The following is a 23289-nucleotide window of genomic DNA, read 5'->3' as shown; positions in this document are numbered from 1 at the left end:
GTCCAGGAAACTAGCCCACAAAGTGTTCATTCAAAAGCCTGGCCTTCATTTCATCAGCATCAGAGGTTAGTAATACTTGTAGGTGTTGCTGTTGTTTAGCAACACAGAGTGTTATCTCATTGGTTGAGGCATCACTGAGAACAAGCCACCTGTCTCCATTGGCCCTCTACCTGTGTCCCAAATGACACACTGGCCTAGATAGTGCACTACTTTTGACCAGGACCTATAGGGCTCTGGTCAAAAGTAGTGCACTCTGTAGGGAATAGGGTGTCATTTGGGACAAAGCTTCTGTGTTGTGGGAGTATGTTGAGAGTGTATTGTGGATGCACAGGTGAGGTCTTTATAAACAGTGAGAGGGCATAGGAAAAACCACAAGTGGTTGTTTCCCCCTGAGACAGACAGACGCTGGTCTCCAGACTCTACAGAACACAGGTATTAGAACCTTTTAGGAGTCATGTAACGAGAGTTTATTTTATAATGTATTATATTTGAAAATGGACATTATGTAAAGAACTCACTGGGCAAAAACTGGTTGAATCAACATTGTTTCCACAAAAAAACAAAAATCTATGTGATGACTTTGAATCAACGTGGAAATCTGATTGGATTTTCAAAAAGTAATCCATGTAACCTAAATCCAACAACAACCAAATGTGAATCAGAAGTAGACTTTGAACTGTGACCAGTGGGTTTTGTCCTGATATATCTTGTCCCTTCTATCTTCTAATTATTTATGTATTTTAATATGTCTCTCTTTTCTTGCTCTTCTTGCTCTGTGACATGCTCTTAGGGAAACAGGTGATGTGCTTATATTTTCTCCTTTCTTTCATCTCCCTATCCCCCCCCTCTCTCTCTAGTTGTCTTCCCTCCACGGATCAAGCCCTATCTGACTGAGAGACATGTCCTCCTCCTCTCTCCTGTGGTGCCTGCTGGTGGTGTGTGTTCTGACTGTGGTCCAGATCTATGCAGCAGAGGAACCTAAAGTCCTCAAGGTGTTCAACCTCCATGCCACTGACCTGCACAGCAGCCTGCTAGGGACCCCTGATGCCTACGTCGAGGTAAATCTCTCCTCACCTGAATCACCTGTCCACCATGATAGCTGATGTGTAATGTTAGGATTATTCGATCCCGGGCTGTATCACAACCGGCCGTGATCGGGAGTCTCATTGGGCGGCGTACAATTGGCCCAGCGTCGTCCGGGTTAGGGGAGGGTTTGTCTTTGTAAATAAGAATTTGTTCTTAACTGACTTGCCTAGTTAAATAAAGGTATAAAATTATATAATAATTTTCAGCATTAATATCATAATTCATAAAGTTAGTTAGAGGACTCGTCTTTGTATCTGAGCATGGGCAGCGCCATTAAAGCCATCTCCATTTTTAAGTAGGCAATTTTCACAAAGCTTATATTGGTAATTTACTGCCACCTGCAGGGCTGGAGTTCTGAACCAAATCGTGTGTCATTAATTTCATTCAATCCAAAGTTAACTCAATTTGAAGAAAGAGACAATGCTCTCCTGATCTGCTCTCTGCTGATCATCTGCTCTCCTGATCTGCTCTCTGCTGATCATCTGCTCTCCTGATCTGCTCTCCTTGGCTGATCACTCCCAACCCATAGGATTACCCACTGGTTTCCACAAGATACCACAAACACAAAATAAATGTATGCATTAATTTAAGGTTATGGTTAGGCATAAGGTTAGCAGTGTGGTTAACGTTAATGTTATGGTTGGGTTTGGGTTGAAAATCTGATTTTTACGAAGATAAATTGTAGAAATAGGCGGGGTTTATGACTTTGTGGCTGTGGTAACTAGTGACGATCATACATACTCAGTTGACTACTTTAAAGGGATACCGCGAGATTCTGGAGATTCTATTTTCTACTTATCCAGAGTCAGATGAACTCGATACCAGATTTATGCCTCTGCGTGCCGTATGAAGGAAGTTACAGGTAGTTTTTCGAGTTAATGCTAGCTAAGTATGCTAGCTTACCTGTAGACTTCCAGTCATTGCGCTATGCTAGCATACACTAATGTATCCTCATCGGCAAACGGCTTATATCCATGATGTTTCCTCTAACTAACTCTATGATCATAATCATTCTCATTATTATCCAGGTGTTCAGAGCTTACGGCTTTCTCGGGAGGACAGAGGTGAAGAACAACAACCGTAACCCCAGCTGGGAGGAGGAGTTCAGCTTCCTCAACGCCCGTGAGAACAACATCTTGAGGTTGGAGGTGTACGACAGCGACATCAACTCCGACGACCTGCTGGGGACCTGCGAGCGCTCCATCAAGATCGGAACTTGGCAACATCAATGTTTCCTAAAGACAGGCGGGATCCTGAACTACTCCTACACCCTAGAGCCTCTACAGTAGACCCTGTACTACTCCTACACCCTAGAGCCTCTACAGTAGACCCTGTACTACTCCTACACCCTAGAGCCTCTACAGTAGACCCTGTACTACTCCTACACCCTGGAACTTCTACAGTAGACCCTGTACTACTCCTACACCCTAGATCCCCTACAGTAGACCCTGTACTACTCCTACACCCTAGATCCTCTACAGTAGACCCTGTACTACTCCTACACCCTGGAGCCCCTAGCCTAGAGTAGAGCCCCTCCATCAACTACTGTAAGCCAACAATACTCAGCTAGAGTAGCTAGACCTCCTCCTCCATTGTCTGACCCCTCATCTGTTACATGGCTTTCTCATTCCAAATCAAATCAAATCAAACCTTATTGAAGCCAGCAGCCGCCATATTGGTTCTCCTCATAAAGAGCAGTCCTCCATAGGATGTCACGGACAAAATTACATGTATTTCAGTCTTTCATTGTTGTAGTGGGGACAGTAACATTGGTATTCTCTAAAAAGTAGACTTTTTTATACTTTAAAAGTATGCATTAAGGCATTTATCATAGAATATATTTGGCAAAAACAAATGTTGACAATAATAAATCCATTTCTATATATTCCCAAATAGTTTTTACAATGGTGTAGGAGTTGAATGGTGAAGGAGTTGAATGGTGAATGAGTTCAATGGTGAAGGAGTTGAATGGTGAATGAGTTCAATGGTGAAGGAGTTGAATGGTGAATGAGTTCAATGGTGAAGGAGTTGAATGGTGAATGAGTTCAATGGTGAAGGAGTTGAATGGTGAATGAGTTCAATGGTGAAGGAGTTCAATGGCTGCGCACTGACTTCCAAACAGTGGCCAATATTAGTCATCTAGGGTTTTATACACATTATTGATTCCTTACACCCTCAACTAGAGTGGACGCCTGCTCTCACCAACAACAACATCCGGCCCCCATCTAACCCCTCTCCTCTGGATTCTGGATTTCTCGTTCTCCTAAAACTGAGCTGAAAAACAGTCCTCCCCCTGACCTCATCCTCAGGCTCATCATAACAGACTAGATTCTAGAACATTGAGCAGTACAAAACTCCACCTCCCCCCTACAGATAGTGTATTGTAATTAGTGTCTACACATTTACCTTATAACTGCAGTAGTGAATGAGTTAACCTCTGTCACTCACTGGTGTCTGGACTGCTGTCACTGTGTCTGGACTGCTGTCACTGTGTCTGGACTGCTGTCACTGTGTCTGGACTGCTGTCACTGTGTCTGGCCTGCTCTGGTCCGCACTTTAGTATGACATCAATGAATACAAATCTTGTTTCCCTGCACAATGGTCTCAGTCTGGCTCTCTCTAGTTCTTCACTGAAATACTAAATTACCATATTCATGTTATAGAAATAACAGCTAGCCTACAATTTGACAATGAGGCTTACATCTTTTCAATCATAGTTTATTACCATGTTTAGTGTGGAGACCGGACTTTGGCCACAAATTGTCAATAAAACTGTAGAATTATGATTTCAACAAGGTAATTGCTGGAGAAAATGGAAGGTCTATGAGAAAAATAATACAATTCCTAGAGAGAGAAGTTAAGAAAACCTTTTAAGCCAAATGTGTTTGTTTACGGTCATAGTGTCTAATTAGCAGCATCTTCATGATTGAACATTGGTTCTCTTTCACAACAGGTAAAAATGTAAACAATCAAATAATATAGCATTTCCCTTGCAAAGAACGTTGTTGTTTTGGGGGATTGTGATTAAGTAAGACAGTAGTATTCAGCTAGTTTTGGTATACCCGACCAGATGTACAGATAGCTAAACTGGATTCTTCTTGTGCTGTAAGGAAACATGTTTTAAATGAAACAATGTTGGAACGAGGCGTACCAAACACATTTCAGGCCAGCTTGAACAAACACAGGTGTGGAAAAACGTGTTGCCGTGGGAATGCGTCATGATGACACATGATAAGTCACTCAGCTATTAGTCCCTGTGTGTGTTCCAAATGACACCCTATTCTCTATGTAGTGCACTACCCACTCTATGGGCCCTGGTCAAAAGTAGTGCACAATATAGGGAATAGGGTGCCATTTGGGATGAAGGCCTTATAAAGAACTAGTAACCTCCCCTTTATGGACACATTGGGCTGGCTGTGTCTGAAAATATTACTAGCTGTCAAATCCTTGCTTCCTCCCTGCTTGTTTCCTCAATTCCTCTTAAAGATCATTGGAGGAGAAGGTCCATGGGAGGGACAATGGATCCTCTCCTCCAATGAGCTTTAAGAGAGAGGTTACTGGTTGGTTACTGGGAGTCTGGGATTAACAGGTGAGTAATAATGATGAGAATTCTGCCAAGCTAAAGATGATAAACACCTCATTGTCAAATTGTAGGCTAGCTGTTATTTCAACAACAACAAAAAATATGGTAGAAAATAAATGTATTATGAAGACTGAAGTATATCATGAGTAAGTATATCATTTGTATCTATTATTTGTTATTTGCAAACTTTTCTGTGAAAGGCAGTAGCATGTATTCATGGATGCCAGGGGAAGCCAAGCTTCCCCAAAAATCATTTTTATTTAATCTCTCTGTCTTCTCATAATTTTCCTTCAATTCGCAAGAGGCTGAATGTACACTACCGTTCAAAAGTTTGGGGTAGCTAAGAAATTCCATTGCAATACCGTTACAATACATGATGATGTAATAATATAACATTGTGCTCCACTAGCTACTCCACTGGTTACAATACAAGATGATGTAATAATATAACATTGTGCTCCACTAGCTACTCCACTGGTTACAATACAAGATGATGTAATAATATAACTTTGTGCTCCACTAGCTACTCCACTGGTTATAATACATGATGTTGTAATAATATAACATTGTGCTCCACTAGCTACTCCACTGGTTACAATACAAGATGATGTAATAATATAACATTGTGCTCCACTAGGCTACTCAACTGGTTATAATACATGATGATGTAATAATATAACATTGTGCTCCACTAGCTACTCCACTGGTTACAATACATGATGATGTAATAACATATCATTGTGCTCCACTAGCTACTCAACTGGTTATAATACATGATGATGTAATAATATATCATTGTGCTCCACTAGCTACTCCACTGGTTACAATACATGATGATGTAATAATATAACTGTGTGCTCCACTAGCTACTCAACTGGTTATAATACATGATGATGTAATAATATATCATTGTGCTCCACTAGCTACTCCACTGGTTACAATACATGATGATGTAATAATATAACTGTGTGCTCCACTAGCTACTCAACTGGTTATAATACATTATTATGTAATAATATAACATTGTGCTCCACTAGGCTTCTCCACTGGTTATATTACATGATGATGTAATAATATAACATTGTGCTCCACTAGGCTACTCCACTGGTTATAATACACGATGATGTAATAATATAACATTGTGCTCCACTAGCTACTCCACTGGTTACAATACATGATAATGTAATAATATAACATTGTGCTCCACTAGGCTTCTCCACTGGTTATAATACATTATGATGTAATAATATAACATTGTGCTCCACTAGGCTACTCCACTGGTTATAGTACATGATGATGTAATAATATAACATTGTGCTCCACTAGGCTACTCCACTGGTTATAGTACATGATGATGTAATAATATAACATTGTGCTCCACTAGGCTACTCCACTGGTTATAGTACATGATGATGTAATAATATAACATTGTGCTCCACTAGGCTACTCCACTGGTTATAGTACATGATGATGTAATAATATAACATTGTGCTCCACTAGGCTACTCCACTGGTTATAATACATGATGATGTAATAATATAACATTGTGCTCCACTAGCTACTCCACTAGTTATAATACATGATGATGTAATAATATAACATTGTGCTCCACTAGGCTACTCCACTGGATATAATACATGTAAATCATATGCTGTGTGTGGTCAACTGAGCATTCCAGCACCATTTTGATTGGGACAGCGCCATTGCGCATCTTTGAGACAAGCATGGGAACTCATCTTGATAAATCAATGTCATATGTTTTGTTTTCACTGAATCTCCATTTGGATATTTGGTCAAATATTAGCCTGGGAAAATGTTATCTAAGTTGAGGTGAGTGCTCATGATGATTAGTCTAGCAAGTCAAATCAATGCACTTCTTCTCTGCACACATTAGACCTATAGCCGCTTCCTGATTAGCCTCCTTGACGTCTTCCTGAACTTTACAATACTTTTCTGATGCATTTCAGTCACTTAGCCTACTGATGCAAATACTGTATATATTTTTACACTTTTCCCAAAGGCTTATCAAGTAATTTGATATCTTTTCCGATTAGCATTATGAACATAGAACCTGTGCTACAATGGTTAAAATGGTATAAGGCCTGCATCGTTTCTATGACAATATAACTAAACCACTATTGGCTAAACAGGGAAAATAATTGATTAGATACAAATACTTGTTCATTGACTTACTGACTTTACTCTCTTGTAATTGTAGGCAACTTGCTAATAGACTATTTTAAATAGGATATTATTATAAAAGTAGGCGTACCTATGCAATAACCTCATGGGATCCTGACCACAATACATTGAACAAATAACAAGAAGTGTTGATTATTTGGCCTTGGGGATGAAAACATAGCCACAATAAAGGGTAGGCTACTGTAAGTGCTGCAGATCAAGTCAAATACATTTGTCAAATGATAAAGGCCAAATTGCTCCTGTCTGTACAGAAATAATTGAAATCATTGAAAATACTTCACCAGAGAGCATCATTTAGCCACAGAATAAAAATGGTTATTGTGTTTTGTCACATCACAAGCACATATAGGCTTACAAGTCAGGAATCCCACAATTTGGCAGCCCACGCGGCAAATTTCGAACAGCTGACTGTTGAGTTGTGTCTGTCAATGTGTCTGTCAATGTGTCTGTCAATGTGTCTGTCAATGGGTCTGTCAATGTGTCTGTCAATGTGGCTGTCAATGTGGCTGTCAATGTGTCTGTTAATGTGTCTGTTAATGTGTCTGTCAATGTGTCTGTCAATGTGTCTGTCAATGTGTCTGTCACTGTGGCTGTCAATGTGTCTGTCAATGTGGCTGTCAATGCGTCTGTCAATGTGTCTGTCAATGTGGCTGTCAATGTGTCTGTTAATGGGTCTGTCAATGTGTCTGTCAATGGGCCTGTCAATGTGTCTGTCAATGGGTCTGTCAATGTGTCTGTCAATGTGTCTGTCAATGTGTCTGTCAATGTGTCTGTCAATGTGTCTGTCAATGTGTCTGTCAATGTGTCTGTTAATGTGTCTGTCAATGTGTCTGTCAATGTGTCTGTCAATGTGTCTGTCAATGTGTCTGTCAATGTGTCTGTCAATGGGTCTGTCAATGGGTCTGTCAATGTGTCTGTCAATGGGTCTGTCAATGTGTCTGTCAATGGGTCTGTCAATGTGTCTGTCAATGTGTCTGTCAATGTGGCTGTCAATGTGTCTGTTAATGGGTCTGTCAATGTGTCTGTCAATGGGCCTGTCAATGTGTCTGTCAATGGGTCTGTCAATGTGTCTGTCAATGTGTCTGTCAATGTGTCTGTCAATGTGTCTGTCAATGTGTCTGTCAATGTGTCTGTCAATGTGTCTGTTAATGTGTCTGTCAATGTGTCTGTCAATGTGTCTGTCAATGTGTCTGTCAATGTGTCTGTCAATGTGTCTGTCAATGGGTCTGTCAATGGGTCTGTCAATGTGTCTGTCAATGGGTCTGTCAATGTGTCTGTCAATGGGTCTGTCAATGTGGCTGTCAATGTGTCTGTCAATGAACAGCAGGCAGCAGCTAAAAGGCCTTTCATAATATAAAAAATACAATTGCGGGGAAAGACAGTTTGGATGACTGAGTGCCACTGGAAAGTTGGTGAAGTATAAATTCCTCCTCATACAATCTGTGTATCCATACTTTTCATTGGCCTATGCTACTGGTTGCATTTAAGACAGGGTCATTTGTTTAACTCATCTCAGTATGTCAACGTCGGAGTAGCCATTTTGGTCATTTGTGTGCTATTAAAAAATATTCTTGTAACGTCTCCAGTCATGTAAAATGACATAGCATTTCATGCAATCAGATTTGAAAAGGCATTTTTTTCTTAGACCCGCATATACAACGACATGCATGCAATGGTTTATTAAATGTGATTTGTTTTAACCTCCCCAGTCCTCAGGGCTAAGGACCGAATGTTATGAAACTCTGGTTATGCCCCTGACCAGCAGGACCTTTGACCTCTGACCCCACGCTCATTCCAAACACCCTCTTGACCTAAGAGACGCACATACTATGTACCCACCCCTATCACAATGTCTGATTATCAGATTTAAGTGCATTCGTTAACTAACCCCAATAACTGAGCATATGCCAAATGCTCCCTGTGACCTTATCTCAACTGAATATTGGCTCACTCATCTGATATGACAATGGCATCAATAAAGAAACCTGCATCTCAGTATTATGGTCTCAGTCTGGATATTTATTTTATCACGTAAAGTGTTTCGTTTTTATCTTAATATTTGTCAGTGATTATGAATTAGAATTTTCATGGATTTCCCTTTTTGAACATTGAGGTCCGATTTCTCAGACCCAGATTAAGCCTAATGCTGAATTTAAAAGCACACTTAATGGAGAATCCCTGTTGAAAGGGTTTTTTCTTTTTAGTCCAGGACCAAGTTTAATTTGTGTCCAGGAAACTAGCCCACAAAGTGTTCATTCAAAAGCCTGGCCTTCATTTCACCAGCTTCAGACGTTAATAATACTTGTAGGTGTTGCTGTTGTTTAGCAACACAGTGTTATCTCATTGGTTGAGGCATCACTGAGAACAGGCCACCTGTCTCCATTGGCCCTCTACCTGTGTCCCAAATGACACACTGGCCTAGATAGTGCACTACTTTTGACCAGGATCTATAGGGCTCTTGTCAATAGTAGTGCACTATGTAGGGAATTTGGGACAAAGCATCTGTGTTTTTGGAGTATGTTGAAGGTATATTGTGGATGCACAGGTGAGGTCTTTATAAACAGTGAGAGGGCATAGGAAAAACCATAAGTGGTTGTTTCTCCCTGAGACAGACAGACAGACGCTCGTCTCCAGACTCTACAGAACACAGGTATTAGGACCTTTTAGGAGTCATGTAACAAGAGTTTATTTTATAATGTATTATATTTGAAAATGGACATTATGTAAAGAACTCACTGGGCAAAAACTGGTTGAATCAACATTGTTTCCACAAAAAAAAAAAAATCTATGTGATGACTTTGAATCAACGTGGAAATCTGATTGGATTTTCAAAAAGTAATCCATGTAACCTAAATCCAACAACAACCAAATGTGAATCAGAAGTAGACTTTGAACTGTGACCAGTGGGTTTTGTCCTGATATATCTTGTCCCTTCTATCTTCTAATTATTTATGTATTTTAATATGTCTCTCTTTTCTTGCTCTTCTTGCTCTGTGACATGCTCTTAGGGAAACAGGTGATGTGCTTATATTTTCTCCTTTCTTTCATCTCCCTATCCCCCCCCTCTCTCTCTAGTTGTCTTCCCTCCACGGATCAAGCCCTATCTGACTGAGAGACATGTCCTCCTCCTCTCTCCCGTGGTGCCTGCTGGTGGTGTGTGTTCTGACTGTGGTCCAGATCTATGCAGCAGAGGAACCTAAAGTCCTCAAGGTGTTCAACCTCCATGCCACTGACCTGCACAGCAGCCTGCTAGGGACCCCTGATGCCTACGTTGAGGTAAATCTCTCCTCTCCTGCGTCACCTGTCCACCATGATAGCTGATGTGTGATGTTAGGATTATTAGATTCCGGGCTGTATCACAACCGGCCGTGACCGGGAGTCTCATAGGGCGGCGTACAATTGGCCCAGCGTCGTCCGGGTTAGAGGAGGGTTTGTCTTTGTAAATAATGTCACGCCCTGACCTTAGAGAGCCTTTTTATGTCTCTATTTGGTTTGGTCAGGGTGTGATTTGAGGTGGGCATTCTATGGTTTTTTTTCTATGATTTTGTATTTTTATGTTTTGGCCGGGTATGGTTCTCAATCAGGGATAGCTGTCTATCGTTGTCTCTGATTGGGAACCATACATAGGTAGCCCTTTTCCCTCCTTTCAGTGTGGGAAGTTAACTTTGTTTGTGGCACATAGCCCTTTAAGCTTCACGGTTGTTTTGTATTGTTTATTGTTTTTGTCGGCGTCCTCCTAAATAAAAGGAATATGTACGCTCACCACGCTGCGCTTTGGTCCACTTCCTTTGACTGCCGTGACAAATAAGAATTTGTTCTTAGCTGACTTGCCTAGTTAAATAAAGGTTAAAAATGATTAGGATCATTTTCAGCATTAATATCATAATTCAAAGAGTTAGTTAGAGGACTCGTCTTTGTATCTGAGCATGGGCAGCGCCATTAAGGCCATCTCCATTTTTAAGTAGGCAATTTTCACAAAGCTTATATTGGTAATTTACTGCCACCTGCAGGGCTGGAGTCCTGAACCAAATCTTGTCATTAATGTCATTCAATCCATAGTTAACCCAATTTGAAGAAAGAGACAATGCTCTCCTGATCTGCTCTCTGCTGATCATCTGCTCTCCTGATCTGCTCTCTGCTGATCATCTGCTCTCCTGATCTGCTCTCTGCTGATCAGCTGCTCTCCTGATCTGCTCTCTGCTGATCATCTGCTCTCCTGATCTGCTCTCTGCTGATCATCTGCTCTCCTGATCTGCTCTCTGCTGATCATCTGCTCTCCTGATCTGCTCTCTGCTGATCATCTGCTCTCCTGATCTGCTCTCTGCTGATCAGCTGCTCTCCTGATCTGCTCTCTGCTGATCAGCTGCTCTCCTGATCTGCTCTCTGCTGATCAGCTGCTCTCCTGATCTGCTCTCTGCTGATCATCTGCTCTCCTGATCTGCTCTCTGCTGATCAGCTGCTCTCCTGATCTGCTCTCTGCTGATCATCTGCTTTCCTGATCTGCTCTCCTTCGCTGATCCCTCCCAACCCACTGGTTTCCACTAGATACCACAGCCACACCAAAAATGTATGCATTAATTTAAGGTTAGGGTTAGGCATAAGGTTAGCAGTCTGGTTAAGGTTAATGTTAGGGTTGGGTTTAAAATCAGATTTTACAAAGATAAATTGTAGAAATAGGCGGGGTTTATGACTTTGTGGCTGTGGTAACTAGTGACGACCATACCCACTCAGTTGACTACTTTAAAGGGATACTGCGAGATTCTGGAGATTCTATTTTCTACTTATCCAGAGTCAGATGAACTCGTCGATACCAGATTTATGCCTCTGCGTGCCGTATGAAGGAAGTTACAGGTAGTTTTTCGAGTTAATGCTAGCTAGGTATGCTAGCTTACCTGCACACTTCCAGTCATTGTGCTATGCTAGCATACACTAATGTATCCTCATCGGCAAACGGGTTATATCCATGATGTTTCCTCTAACTAACTCGATGATCATAATCATTCTCATTATTATCCAGGTGTTCAGAGCTTACGGCTTTCTCGGGAGGACAGAGGTGAAGAAAGACAACCGTGACCCCAGCTGGAAGGAGGAGTTCAGCTTCCTCAACGCCCGTGAGAACAACATCTTGAGGTTGGAGGTGTACGACAGCGACATCAACTCCGACGACCTGCTGGGGACCTGCGAGCGCTCCATCAAGATCGGAACTTGGAAACATCAATGTTTCCTCAAGAAGGGTGGGATCCTGAACTACTCCTACACCCTAGAGCCTCTACAGTAGACCCTGAAGTACTCCTACACCCTAGAGCCCCTACAGTAGATCCTGAAGTACTCCTACACCCTAGAGCCCCTACAGTAGACCCTGTATTACTCCTACACCCTAGAGCCCCTACAGTAGACCCTGTACTACTCCTACACCCTAGAGCCTCTACAGTAGACCCTGTACTACTCCTACACCCTAGAGCCCCTACAGTAGACCCTGTACTACTCCTACACCCTAGAGCCTCTACAGTAGACCCTGTACTACTCCTACACCCTAGAGCCTCTACAGTAGACCCTGAAGTACTCCTACACCCTAGAGCATCTACAGTAGACCCTGTACCACTCCTACACCCTAGATCCTCGACAGTAGACCCTGTACTACTCCTACACCCTGGAGCCCCTACAGTAGACCCTGTACTACTCCTACACCCTGGGGCCCCTAGCCTAGAGTAGAGCCCCTACTGTAAGCCAACAATACTCAGCTAGAGTAGCTAGACCTCCTCCTCCATTGTCTGACCCCTCATCTGTTACATGTCTTTCTCATTCTCCTGAGCTGAATGCTAGGCTCTCTCTAGGTTTCTTCCTAGGTTCTGACCTTTCTAGGGACTTATTCCTAGCCACCGTACTTCTACACCTGCATTGCTTGCTGTTTGGGGTTTTAGGGTGGGTTTCTGTACACCACTTTGTGACATCAGCTGATGTAAGAAGGGCTTTATGAATAAATTTGATTTGATTGAACCCAGCCTCTACTATTCCTACCAATGATGTTTATAAACCCTTGATGCTGATGCTATGTATTGGCCAACGAGACGCTTTGAAGCCAGCAGCCTCCATATTGGTTCTCCTCATAAAGAGCAGTCCTCCATAGGATGTCACGGGACAAAATTACTTGTATTTAAGTCTTTCTTTGTTGTAGCGGGGACAGTAACATTGGTACTCTCTAAAAAGTATACTTTAAAGAATGTTTTATTATAATAGTTTTTTATTTAAATGTGTATGTTTAAAAGTATGCATTAAGGCAACTGTGATAGAATATACTTGGCAAAAACAAATGTTGACAATAATACATGCATTTCTATAGCCTCTAAAATCGGTTTTACAATGGTGTAGGAGTTGAATGGTGTAGGAGTTGAATGGTGTAGGAGTTGAATGGTGAAGGAGTTGAATGGTGTAGGAGTTGAATGGTGTAGGAGTTGAATGGTGTAGGAGTTGAATGGTGAAGGAGTTGAATGGTGTAGGAGTTGAATGGTGTAGGAGTTGAATGGTGAAGGAGTTGAATGGTGTAGGAGTTGAATGGTGAAGGAGTTGAATGGTGAAGGAGTTGAATGGTGTAGGAGTTGAATGGTGAAGGAGTTGAATGGTGAAGGAGTTCAATGGTGAAGGAGTTCAATGGTGAAGGAGTTCAATGGTGAAGGAGTTCAATGGTGAAGGAGTTCAATGGTGATGGAGTTCAATGGCTGCGCAGTGGCTTCAAAACAGCGCTCCATTAAAGTATTCTAGGGTTTTATACACATTATTGATTCCTTACACCCTCAACTAGAGTGGACGCCTGCTCTCACCAAAAACAACATCCGGCCCCCATCTAACCCCTCTCCTCTGACATGGATTTCTCGTTCTCCTCAAACTGAGCTGAAAAACCGTCCTCCCCCTGACCTCATCCTCAGGCTCATCATAACAGACTAGATTCTAGAACATTGAGCAGTACAAAACTCCACCTCCCCCCTACAGATAGTGTATTGTAATTAGTGTCTACACTGATGTTTCTCTCTGTCTCCCACCTTGTGTATTTGAAGTTTGACTCAGTTATATGACCCAGATTTGGTTGTCCCACTGTAGTTACAGGGTAGGTCATCTTTTACAAGTACTGTGTCTGTTTACCTTATGCAGTAGTGAATGTGTTAACCTCTGTCACTCACTGTGTTTTGACAATGAGGCTTACATCTTTTCAATCATAGTCTCTTACCATGTTTAGTTTGGAGACCGGTCTTTGGCCACAAATTGTCAATAAAACTGTGGAATTATGATATCAACAAGGTAATTGAACCTCTGTTAGTGAAAATGGAATTCCTAGAGAGAGAAATTAAGAAAACCTTTTAAGCCAAATGTGTTTGTATACAGTCATAGTGTCTAATTAGCAACATCTTCCTGATTATCACGGATGTTGAAAAGAGAGGACCAAGGTGCAGCGTGGTGAGCATACATTTTACTTTATTTAAGAATGACGCCGACAAAAAACAATAAACCATACAAAACAAACCGTGAAGCTAAAGGCAATAGTGCCAACAAACAAAGACAACTTCCCACAAAGAACGGTGGGGAAAAAAGCTACCTAAGTATGGTTCCCAATCAGAGACAACGATAGACAGCTGTCCCTGATTGAGTACCATACCCTGCCAAAACATAGAAATAGAAAATCATAGAAACACAAGACATAGAATGCCCACCCCAACTCATACCCTGACCAAACCAAAATAGAGACATAAAAAGGATCTCTAAGGATCTCTGACACTGATTCAACATTGGTTCTCTTTCACAACAGATAAAAATGTAAACAATTAAATAGTATAGCCTTTCCCCTGCAACGAATGTTGTTGTTTTGGGGGATTGTGATTAAGTAAGACAGTAGTATTCAGCTAGTTTTGGTATACCCGACCAGATGTACAGATAGCTAAACTGGATTCTTCTTGTGCTGTAAGGAAACATGTTTCAAATGAAACAATGTTGGAACGAGGCGTACCAAACACATTTCAGGCCAGCTTGAACAAACACAGGTGTGAAAAACGTGTTGCCGTGGGAATACATCATCATGACAGATGATAAGTAACTCAGCACCCCCCCCCCCCTTCCTTTGGGTTGTGCCGTGGCGGAGATCTTTGTGGGCTATACTCGGCCTTGTCTCAGGATGGTAAGTTGGTGGTTGAAGATATCCCTCTGGTGGTGTGGGGGCTGTGCTTTGGCAAAGTGGGTGGGGTTATATCCTGCCTGTTTGGCCCTGTCCGGGGGCATCGTCGGATGGGGCCACAGTGTCTCCCGACCCCTCCTGTCTCAGCCTCCAGTATTTATGCTGCAATAGTTTATGTGTTGGGGGGCTAGGGTCAGTCTGTTATATCTGGAGTGTTTCTCCTGTCTTATCCGGTGTCCTGTGTGAATTTAAGTATGCTCTCTCTAATTCTCTCTTTCTCTCTTTCTCTCTTTCTTTCTATCTTTCTTTCTCTCTCTCTTCTCTCGGAGGACCTGAGCCCTAGGACCATGCCTCAGGACTACCTGGCCTGATGATTCCTTGCTGTCCCCAGTCCACCTGGCCGTGCTGCTGCTCCAGTTTCAACTGTTCTGCCTGCGACTATGGAACCCTGACCTGTTCACCGGACATGCTACCTGTCCCAGAGATACTCTGAATGATCGGCTATGAAAAGCCAACTGACATTTACTCCTGAGGTACTGACCTGTTGCACCCTCGACAACTACTGTGATTATTATTACTTGACCCTGCTGGTCATCTATGAACATTTGAACATCTTGGCCATGTTCTGTTATAATCTCCACCCGGGACAGCCAGAAGAAGACTGGCCACCCCTCATAGCCTGGTTCCTCTCTAGGTTTCTTCCTAGGTTCTAGCCTTTCTAGGGAGTTTTTCCTAGCCACTGTGCTTCTACACCTGCATTGCTTGCTGTTTGGGGTTTTAGGCTGGGTTTCTGTACAGCACTTTGAGATATCAGCTGATGTAAGAAGGGCTTTATAAATACATTTGATTCGATTTGAGCTATTAGTTCCTTGTCCCTTCCACATGGCACCCTATTCCATGTGTAGTGCACTACCCACTCTATGGGCCCTGGTCAAAAGTAGTGCACTATATAGGGAATAGGGTGCCATTTGAGGTGCAACCCTTGTAAAGAACTAGTAACCTCCCCTTTATGGACACATTGGGCTGGCTGGTTATGAAAACATTACTAGCTGTCAAATCCTTGCTTCCTCCCTGCTTGTTTCCTCAATTCCTCTTAAAGATCATTGGAGGAGAAGGTCCATGGGAGGGACATTGGATCCTCTCCTCCAATGAGCTTTAAGAGAGAGGTTACTGGTTGGTTACTGGGAGTCTGGGATTAACAGGTGAGTAATAATGATGAGAATTCTGACAAGCTAAAGATGATAAACACCTCATTGTCAAATTGTAGGCTAGCTGTTATTTCAACAACAACAAAAAATATGGTAAAAAATACATGTTTTATGAAGACTGTGAAGGCTGAAGTATATCATGAGTAAGTATATCATTTGTATCTATTATTTGTTATTTGCAAACTTTTCTGTGAAAGGCAGTGGCATGTATTCATGGATGCCAAGGGAAGCCAGGCTTCCCCAAAAAACATTTTTATTTCATCTCTCTGTGTTCTCATAATTTTCCTTCAATTCGCAAGAGGCAAGAGGAATGTCACCAACGAAAACATCCCAGCGAGTGAAACAGCACCCCTCTGTCTCCGTATGTGTAGGTAATCTGTCTGATGCTGTCTGGTCATAAAGAGTATAACATTGTTGCCGCCACGTAGCATTGAATGCAAGAGAAGCCAACCAGCAAAATAGCCAATCAGCGTTGCGCTAAACTTGTGGTTTTACTTAATTCTCCGTACTGGCCAATGATTATAACGGAAATTCTGATCCAACCATAAATTCCTGCATTGTGCCCCTGGCCTGAGAGGATGGAAGTTCAATATGTAGCTAGATGTAGAAGGCTAATGTTAACTAGCTAACGTTGCACATGAAAGAAAGTTAGGCTAGCACGCAAGCATTTTAGTCAGGTAGCCTACGGCAACAAAAAATAGAAGTGTGTATGACAGAGTGAAAGACCATTTCATCAACATGAGGAGGATGGCATTGGCGTTTCTCGACAAGTAGGATGAGTCAACATATTTTCTACTTGCACTCACTCACACACACGCACAAATCAGAAACATGGACACATCATATTAAGCTTACGTTGATTGGACTTAATTGTTTTTGGTATATTTTAGTTGTCACTGTATTAGACTAAGCAGAGGTGATTTGATGATGTTGAAATATTGAAGTTGAAATGGTGCTGGAATAGTGGAGGCAGCTCCTGTTTCTTTGTGACTTTCTGTAACTCTCCAAATCAATAGCTGTTTAGTTGTCAGAAAATGTCAGAAATATTAACTTGTTTAACCATACTGTAGGTCATGTACTGTAACTATTAGTTACATGCAATATGCTTTGTGGACTTCACAGGACAGAGGTTTCTCTCCGGTTTTGTGGTGTGTGGTTGGTGTGGTTGAATTTATTCTGCCACTGTGTCTTCTTATTGTCTCTGCCTTTAGACCTATATATCACGGTGTCAAGGCATATTAATTAAGAGATTATAGAGCAAACAACACAATAATTACAACACATAGGTTGTAATATGGCTTTTCCCCAGTGATTTTACCCACACACCACTACTGGTGAAGAGAGCATCAGTAGTACAGATAGAATCGCTAGACATTCCTCACTCGCTAGATGCGCAATTAAAGGGCCAGATGCGCAATTAAAGGAGCAGATGAGCAATTAAAGGGCCAGATGCACAATTAAAGGGCCAGATGCACAATTAAAGGGCCAGATGCGCAATTAAAGGGGAATTACACAAGAAAATCCAAGTTTTCTTTCAGACCTAAATAAAATTGTCTTCTGGTGTGAATTAGGAATAATGAGTGGGGCAGATGTCTAAGGCACTGCATTTAAGTGCTAGAGGCGTCACTACAGATCCTGGTTCGATTCCATGCTGTATCACAACCGGCCGTGATTGTGAGTCCCATAGGGCGGTGCACAATTGGCCCAGCGTCGTCCGGGTTAGGGTTTGGCCGGGGTAGGCCATCATTGTAAATAAGAATTTGTTCTTAACTGACTTGCCTAGTTAAATAAAATAAAAAATTAAGCTATGACATGGACATCAAATTTAATCTGCAGCTCTAAAATATAAGATAGAATTTGGGGGGTAAATGACAGATTTATAGGGCTCGCCTTAGAGTTGTTTATTAACCATTATTTTACCAGGTATATTGACATAAAACATAGTGCAGTACATTCTCTTGTACACTTTTTACTTATTTATTTTTATTTCACCTTTATTTAACCAGGTAGGCCTGTTGAGAACAAGTTCTCACTAAGGACCTGGAGAAGAATTGCAGGGGAGAGAAGAAAGAGAACAATGTGCCTATTTGAAAGTTAGAAAAATGGAACATTTGATTTTTTTTAAGTAGCTGTAATGCTAGAAATGGTTGAAGACCTCTGACCTACACTGTGGCTGTAGTGGAGGATGGGTTCCTTAAAAGGAGGGGTCTAGTTGAGGGTGTTGACTACAGTAATAGACATTGTTCTAGATGAAAGGAGTGGTCTAGGTTTCAGCTCAGGTCTGAGGAGAATGAGAAAGCTGATGGGGTCAGACATGGGACATTGTGGTAGATATAGATAAGAGGACTAAGAGATATGGAACCAGATGTTGTTGTAGATAAGAGGACAGAGATATGGGACCAGATGTTGTTGTAGATAAGAGGACAGAGATATGGAACCAGATGTTGTTGTAGATAAGAGGACAGAGATATGGGACCAGATGTTGTTGTAGATAAGAGGACAGAGATATGGAACCAGATGTTGTTGTAGATAAGAGGACAGAGATATGGAACCAGATGTTGTTGTAGATAAGAGGACAGAGATATGGGACCAGACGTTGTTGTAGATAAGAGGACAGAGATATGGGACCAGACGTTGTTGTAGATAAGAGGACAGAGATATGGAACCAGATGTTGTTGTAGATAAGAGGACAGAGATATGGAACCAGACGTTGTTGTAGATAAGAGGACAGAGATATGGAACCAGACGTTGTTGTAGATAAGAGGACAGAGATATGGGACCAGATGTTGTTGTAGATAAGAGGACAGAGATATGGAACCAGATGTTGTTGTAGATAAGAGGACAGAGATATGGAACCAGATGTTGTTGTAGATAAGAGGACAGAGATATGGGACCAGACGTTGTTGTAGATAAGAGGACAGAGATATGGGACCAGACGTTGTTGTAGATAAGAGGACAGAGATATGGGACCAGACGTTGTTGTAGATAAGAGGACAGAGATATGGGACCAGATGTTGTTGTAGATAAGAGGACAGAGATATGGAACCAGACGTTGTTGTAGATAAGAGGACAGAGATATGGAACCAGATGTTGTTGTAGATAAGAGGACAGAGATATGGGACCAGATGTTGTTGTAGATAAGAGGACAGAGATATGGAACCAGACGTTGTTGTAGATAAGAGGACAGAGATATGGAACCAGATGTTGTTGTAGATAAGAGGACAGAGATATGGGACCAGATGTTGTTGTAGATAAGAGGACAGAGATATGGGACCAGACGTTGTTGTAGATAAGAGGACAGAGATATGGGACCAGACGTTGTTGTAGATAAGAGGACAGAGATATGGAACCAGATGTTGTTGTAGATAAGAGGACAGAGATATGGGACCAGATGTTGTTGTAGATAAGAGGACAGAGATATGGAACCAGATGTTGTTGTAGATAAGAGGACAGAGATATGGGACCAGACGTTGTTGTAGATAAGAGGACAGAGATATGGGACCAGACGTTGTTGTAGATAAGAGGACAGAGATATGGAACCAGACGTTGTTGTAGATAAGAGGACAGAGATATGGAACCAGATGTTTATGTAGATAAGAGGACAGAGATATGGGACCAGATGTTGTTGTAGATAAGAGGACAGAGATATGGGACCAGATGTTGTTGTAGATAAGAGGACAGAGATATGGAACCAGATGTTGTTGTAGATAAGAGGACAGAGATATGGGACCAGATGTTGTTGTAGATAAGAGGACAGAGATATGGGACCAGACGTTGTTGTGGATAACAAGAGGACAGAGATATGGGACCAGATGTTGTTGTAGATAAGAGGACAGAGATATGGAACCAGACGTTGTTGTAGACAAGAGGACAGAGATATGGAACCAGATGTTGTTGTAGATAAGAGGACAGAGATATGGAACCAGACGTTGTTGTAGATAAGAGGACAGAGATATGGGACCAGATGTTGTTGTAGATAACAAGAGGACAGAGATATGGAACCAGACGTTGTTGTAGATAACAAGAGGACAGAGATATGGAACCAGATGTTGTTGTAGATAACAAGAGGACAGAGATATGGAACCAGATGTTGTTGTAGATAAGAGGACAGAGATATGGGACCAGACGTTGTTGTAGATAAGAGGACAGAGATATGGAACCAGATGTTGTTGTAGATAAGAGGACAGAGATATGGGACCAGATGTTGTTGTAGATAAGAGGACAGAGATATGGGACCAGATGTTGTTGTAGATAAGAGGACAGAGATATGGGACCAGATGTTGTTGTAGATAAGAGGACAGAGATATGGAACCAGACGTTGTTGTAGATAAGAGGACAGAGATATGGAACCAGATGTTGTTGTAGATAAGAGGACAGAGATATGGAACCAGACGTTGTTGTAGATAAGAGGACAGAGATATGGGACCAGATGTTGTTGTAGATAAGAGGACAGAGATATGGGACCAGATGTTGTTGTAGATAAGAGGACAGAGATATGGGACCAGACGTTGTTGTAGATAAGAGGACAGAGATATGGAACCAGATGTTGTTGTAGATAAGAGGACAGAGATATGGGACCAGACGTTGTTGTAGATAAGAGGACAGAGATATGGAACCAGATGTTGTTGTAGATAACAAGAGGACAGAGATATGGAACCAGATGTTGTTGTAGATAAGAGGACAGAGATATGGAACCAGATGTTGTTGTAGATAACAAGAGGACAGAGATATGGAACCAGATGTTGTTGTAGATAAGAGGACAGAGATATGGAACCAGATGTTGTTGTAGATAAGAGGACAGAGATATGGAACCAGATGTTGTTGTAGATAAGAGGACAGAGATATGGAACCAGATGTTGTTGTAGATAAGAGGACAGAGATATGGAACCAGATGTTGTTGTAGATAAGAGGACAGAGATATGGAACCAGATGTTGTTGTAGATAAGAGGACAGAGATATGGAACCAGATGTTGTTGTAGATAAGAGGACAGAGATATGGGACCAGATGTTGTTGTAGATAACAAGAGGACAGAGATATGGAACCAGATGTTGTTGTAGATAAGAGGACAGAGATATGGAACCAGATGTTGTTGTAGATAACAAGAGGACAGAGATATGGAACCAGATGTTGTTGTAGATAAGAGGACAGAGATATGGAACCAGATGTTGTTGTAGATAAGAGGACAGAGATATGGAACCAGATGTTGTTGTAGATAAGAGGACAGAGATATGGAACCAGATGTTGTTGTAGATAAGAGGACAGAGATATGGAACCAGATGTTGTTGTAGATAACAAGAGGACAGAGATATGGAACCAGATGTTGTTGTAGATAAGAGGACAGAGATATGGAACCAGATGTTGTTGTAGATAAGAGGACAGAGATATGGGACCAGATGTTGTTGTGGATAAGAGGACAGAGATATGGGACCAGATGTTGTTGTAGATAACAAGAGGACAGAGATATGGAACCAGACGTTGTTGTAGATAAGAGGACAGAGATATGGGACCAGATGTTGTTGTAGATAAGAGGACAGAGATATGGAACCAGATGTTGTTGTAGATAAGAGGACAGAGATATGGAACCAGATGTTGTTGTAGATAAGAGGACAGAGATATGGAACCAGATGTTGTTGTAGATAAGAGGACAGAGATATGGAACCAGATGTTGTTGTAGATAAGAGGACAGAGATATGGAACCAGATGTTGTTGTAGATAAGAGGACAGAGATATGGAACCAGACGTTGTTGTAGACAAGAGGACAGAGATATGGAACCAGATGTTGTTGTAGATAAGAGGACAGAGATATGGAACCAGATGTTGTTGTAGATAAGAGGACAGAGATATGGAACCAGATGTTGTTGTAGATAAGAGGACAGAGATATGGAACCAGATGTTGTTGTAGATAAGAGGACAGAGATATGGGACCAGATGTTGTTGTAGATAAGAGGACAGAGATATGGAACCAGATGTTGTTGTAGATAACAAGAGGACAGAGATATGGAACCAGACGTTGTTGTAGATAACAAGAGGACAGAGATATGGAACCAGACGTTGTTGTAGATAAGAGGACAGAGATATGGGACCAGATGTTGTTGTAGATAAGAGGACAGAGATATGGGACCAGATGTTGTTGTAGATAAGAGGACAGAGATATGGAACCAGATGTTGTTGTAGATAAGAGGACAGAGATATGGGACCAGATGTTGTTGTAGATAAGAGGACAGAGATATGGAACCAGATGTTGTTGTAGATAAGAGGACAGAGATATGGGACCAGATGTTGTTGTAGATAAGAGGACAGAGATATGGAACCAGATGTTGTTGTAGATAAGAGGACAGAGATATGGAACCAGACGTTGTTGTAGATAACAAGAGGACAGAGATATGGAACCAGATGTTGTTGTAGATAAGAGGACAGAGATATGGGACCAGATGTTGTTGTAGATAAGAGGACAGAGATATGGAACCAGATGTTGTTGTAGATAAGAGGACAGAGATATGGAACCAGACGTTGTTGTAGATAAGAGGACAGAGATATGGAACCAGATGTTGTTGTAGATAAGAGGACAGAGATATGGGACCAGATGTTGTTGTAGATAAGAGGACAGAGATATGGGACCAGATGTTGTTGTAGATAAGAGGACAGAGATATGGAACCAGATGTTGTTGTAGATAAGAGGACAGAGATATGGGACCAGACGTTGTTGTAGATAAGAGGACAGAGATATGGAACCAGATGTTGTTGTAGATAAGAGGACAGAGATATGGAACCAGACGTTGTTGTAGATAAGAGGACAGAGATATGGGACCAGATGTTGTTGTAGATAACAAGAGGACAGAGATATGGGACCAGATGTTGTTGTAGATAACAAGAGGACAGAGATATGGGACCAGATGTTGTTGTAGATAAGAGGACAGAGATATGGGACCAGATGTTGTTGTAGATAAGAGGACAGAGATATGGAACCAGATGTTGTTGTAGATAACAAGAGGACAGAGATATGGGACCAGATGTTGTTGTAGATAAGAGGACAGAGATATGGAACCAG

The 23289-nt window shown here is 41.6% G+C and overlaps 2 protein-coding genes across 3 annotated transcripts; both read left to right on the top strand.

The window, feature by feature from the left end:
* Positions 1-375: 375 nt before the first annotated feature.
* On the top strand, positions 376-5057 carry LOC120063451 (cytosolic phospholipase A2-like). 2 transcript variants are annotated; one of them, XM_039013828.1, is made up of 3 exons: positions 376-432; positions 858-1058; positions 2115-5055. In XM_039013828.1, exons 2-3 carry the CDS (start codon positions 900-902, stop codon positions 2373-2375), a joined length of 420 nt encoding a protein of 139 aa, XP_038869756.1. In that variant the 5' UTR covers positions 376-432; positions 858-899; the 3' UTR covers positions 2376-5055. The 2 variants fall into 2 exon arrangements, with proteins under 2 accessions (XP_038869756.1, XP_038869757.1); XM_039013829.1 differs by having other exon boundaries at positions 419-432; positions 881-1058; positions 2115-5057.
* A 4386-nt stretch (positions 5058-9443) lies between these two features.
* On the top strand, positions 9444-12855 carry LOC120063450 (cytosolic phospholipase A2-like). The gene is made up of 3 exons (XM_039013827.1): positions 9444-9521; positions 9947-10147; positions 11889-12855. Exons 2-3 carry the CDS (start codon positions 9989-9991, stop codon positions 12147-12149), a joined length of 420 nt encoding a protein of 139 aa, XP_038869755.1. The 5' UTR covers positions 9444-9521; positions 9947-9988; the 3' UTR covers positions 12150-12855.
* Positions 12856-23289: the final 10434 nt, after the last annotated feature.

The sequence above is a fragment of the Salvelinus namaycush genome, chromosome 18, assembly GCF_016432855.1.
Source record: "Salvelinus namaycush isolate Seneca chromosome 18, SaNama_1.0, whole genome shotgun sequence".
Lineage (NCBI taxonomy): Eukaryota > Metazoa > Chordata > Actinopteri > Salmoniformes > Salmonidae > Salvelinus > Salvelinus namaycush.
This window is presented reverse-complemented; position numbering and strand designations above follow the sequence as displayed.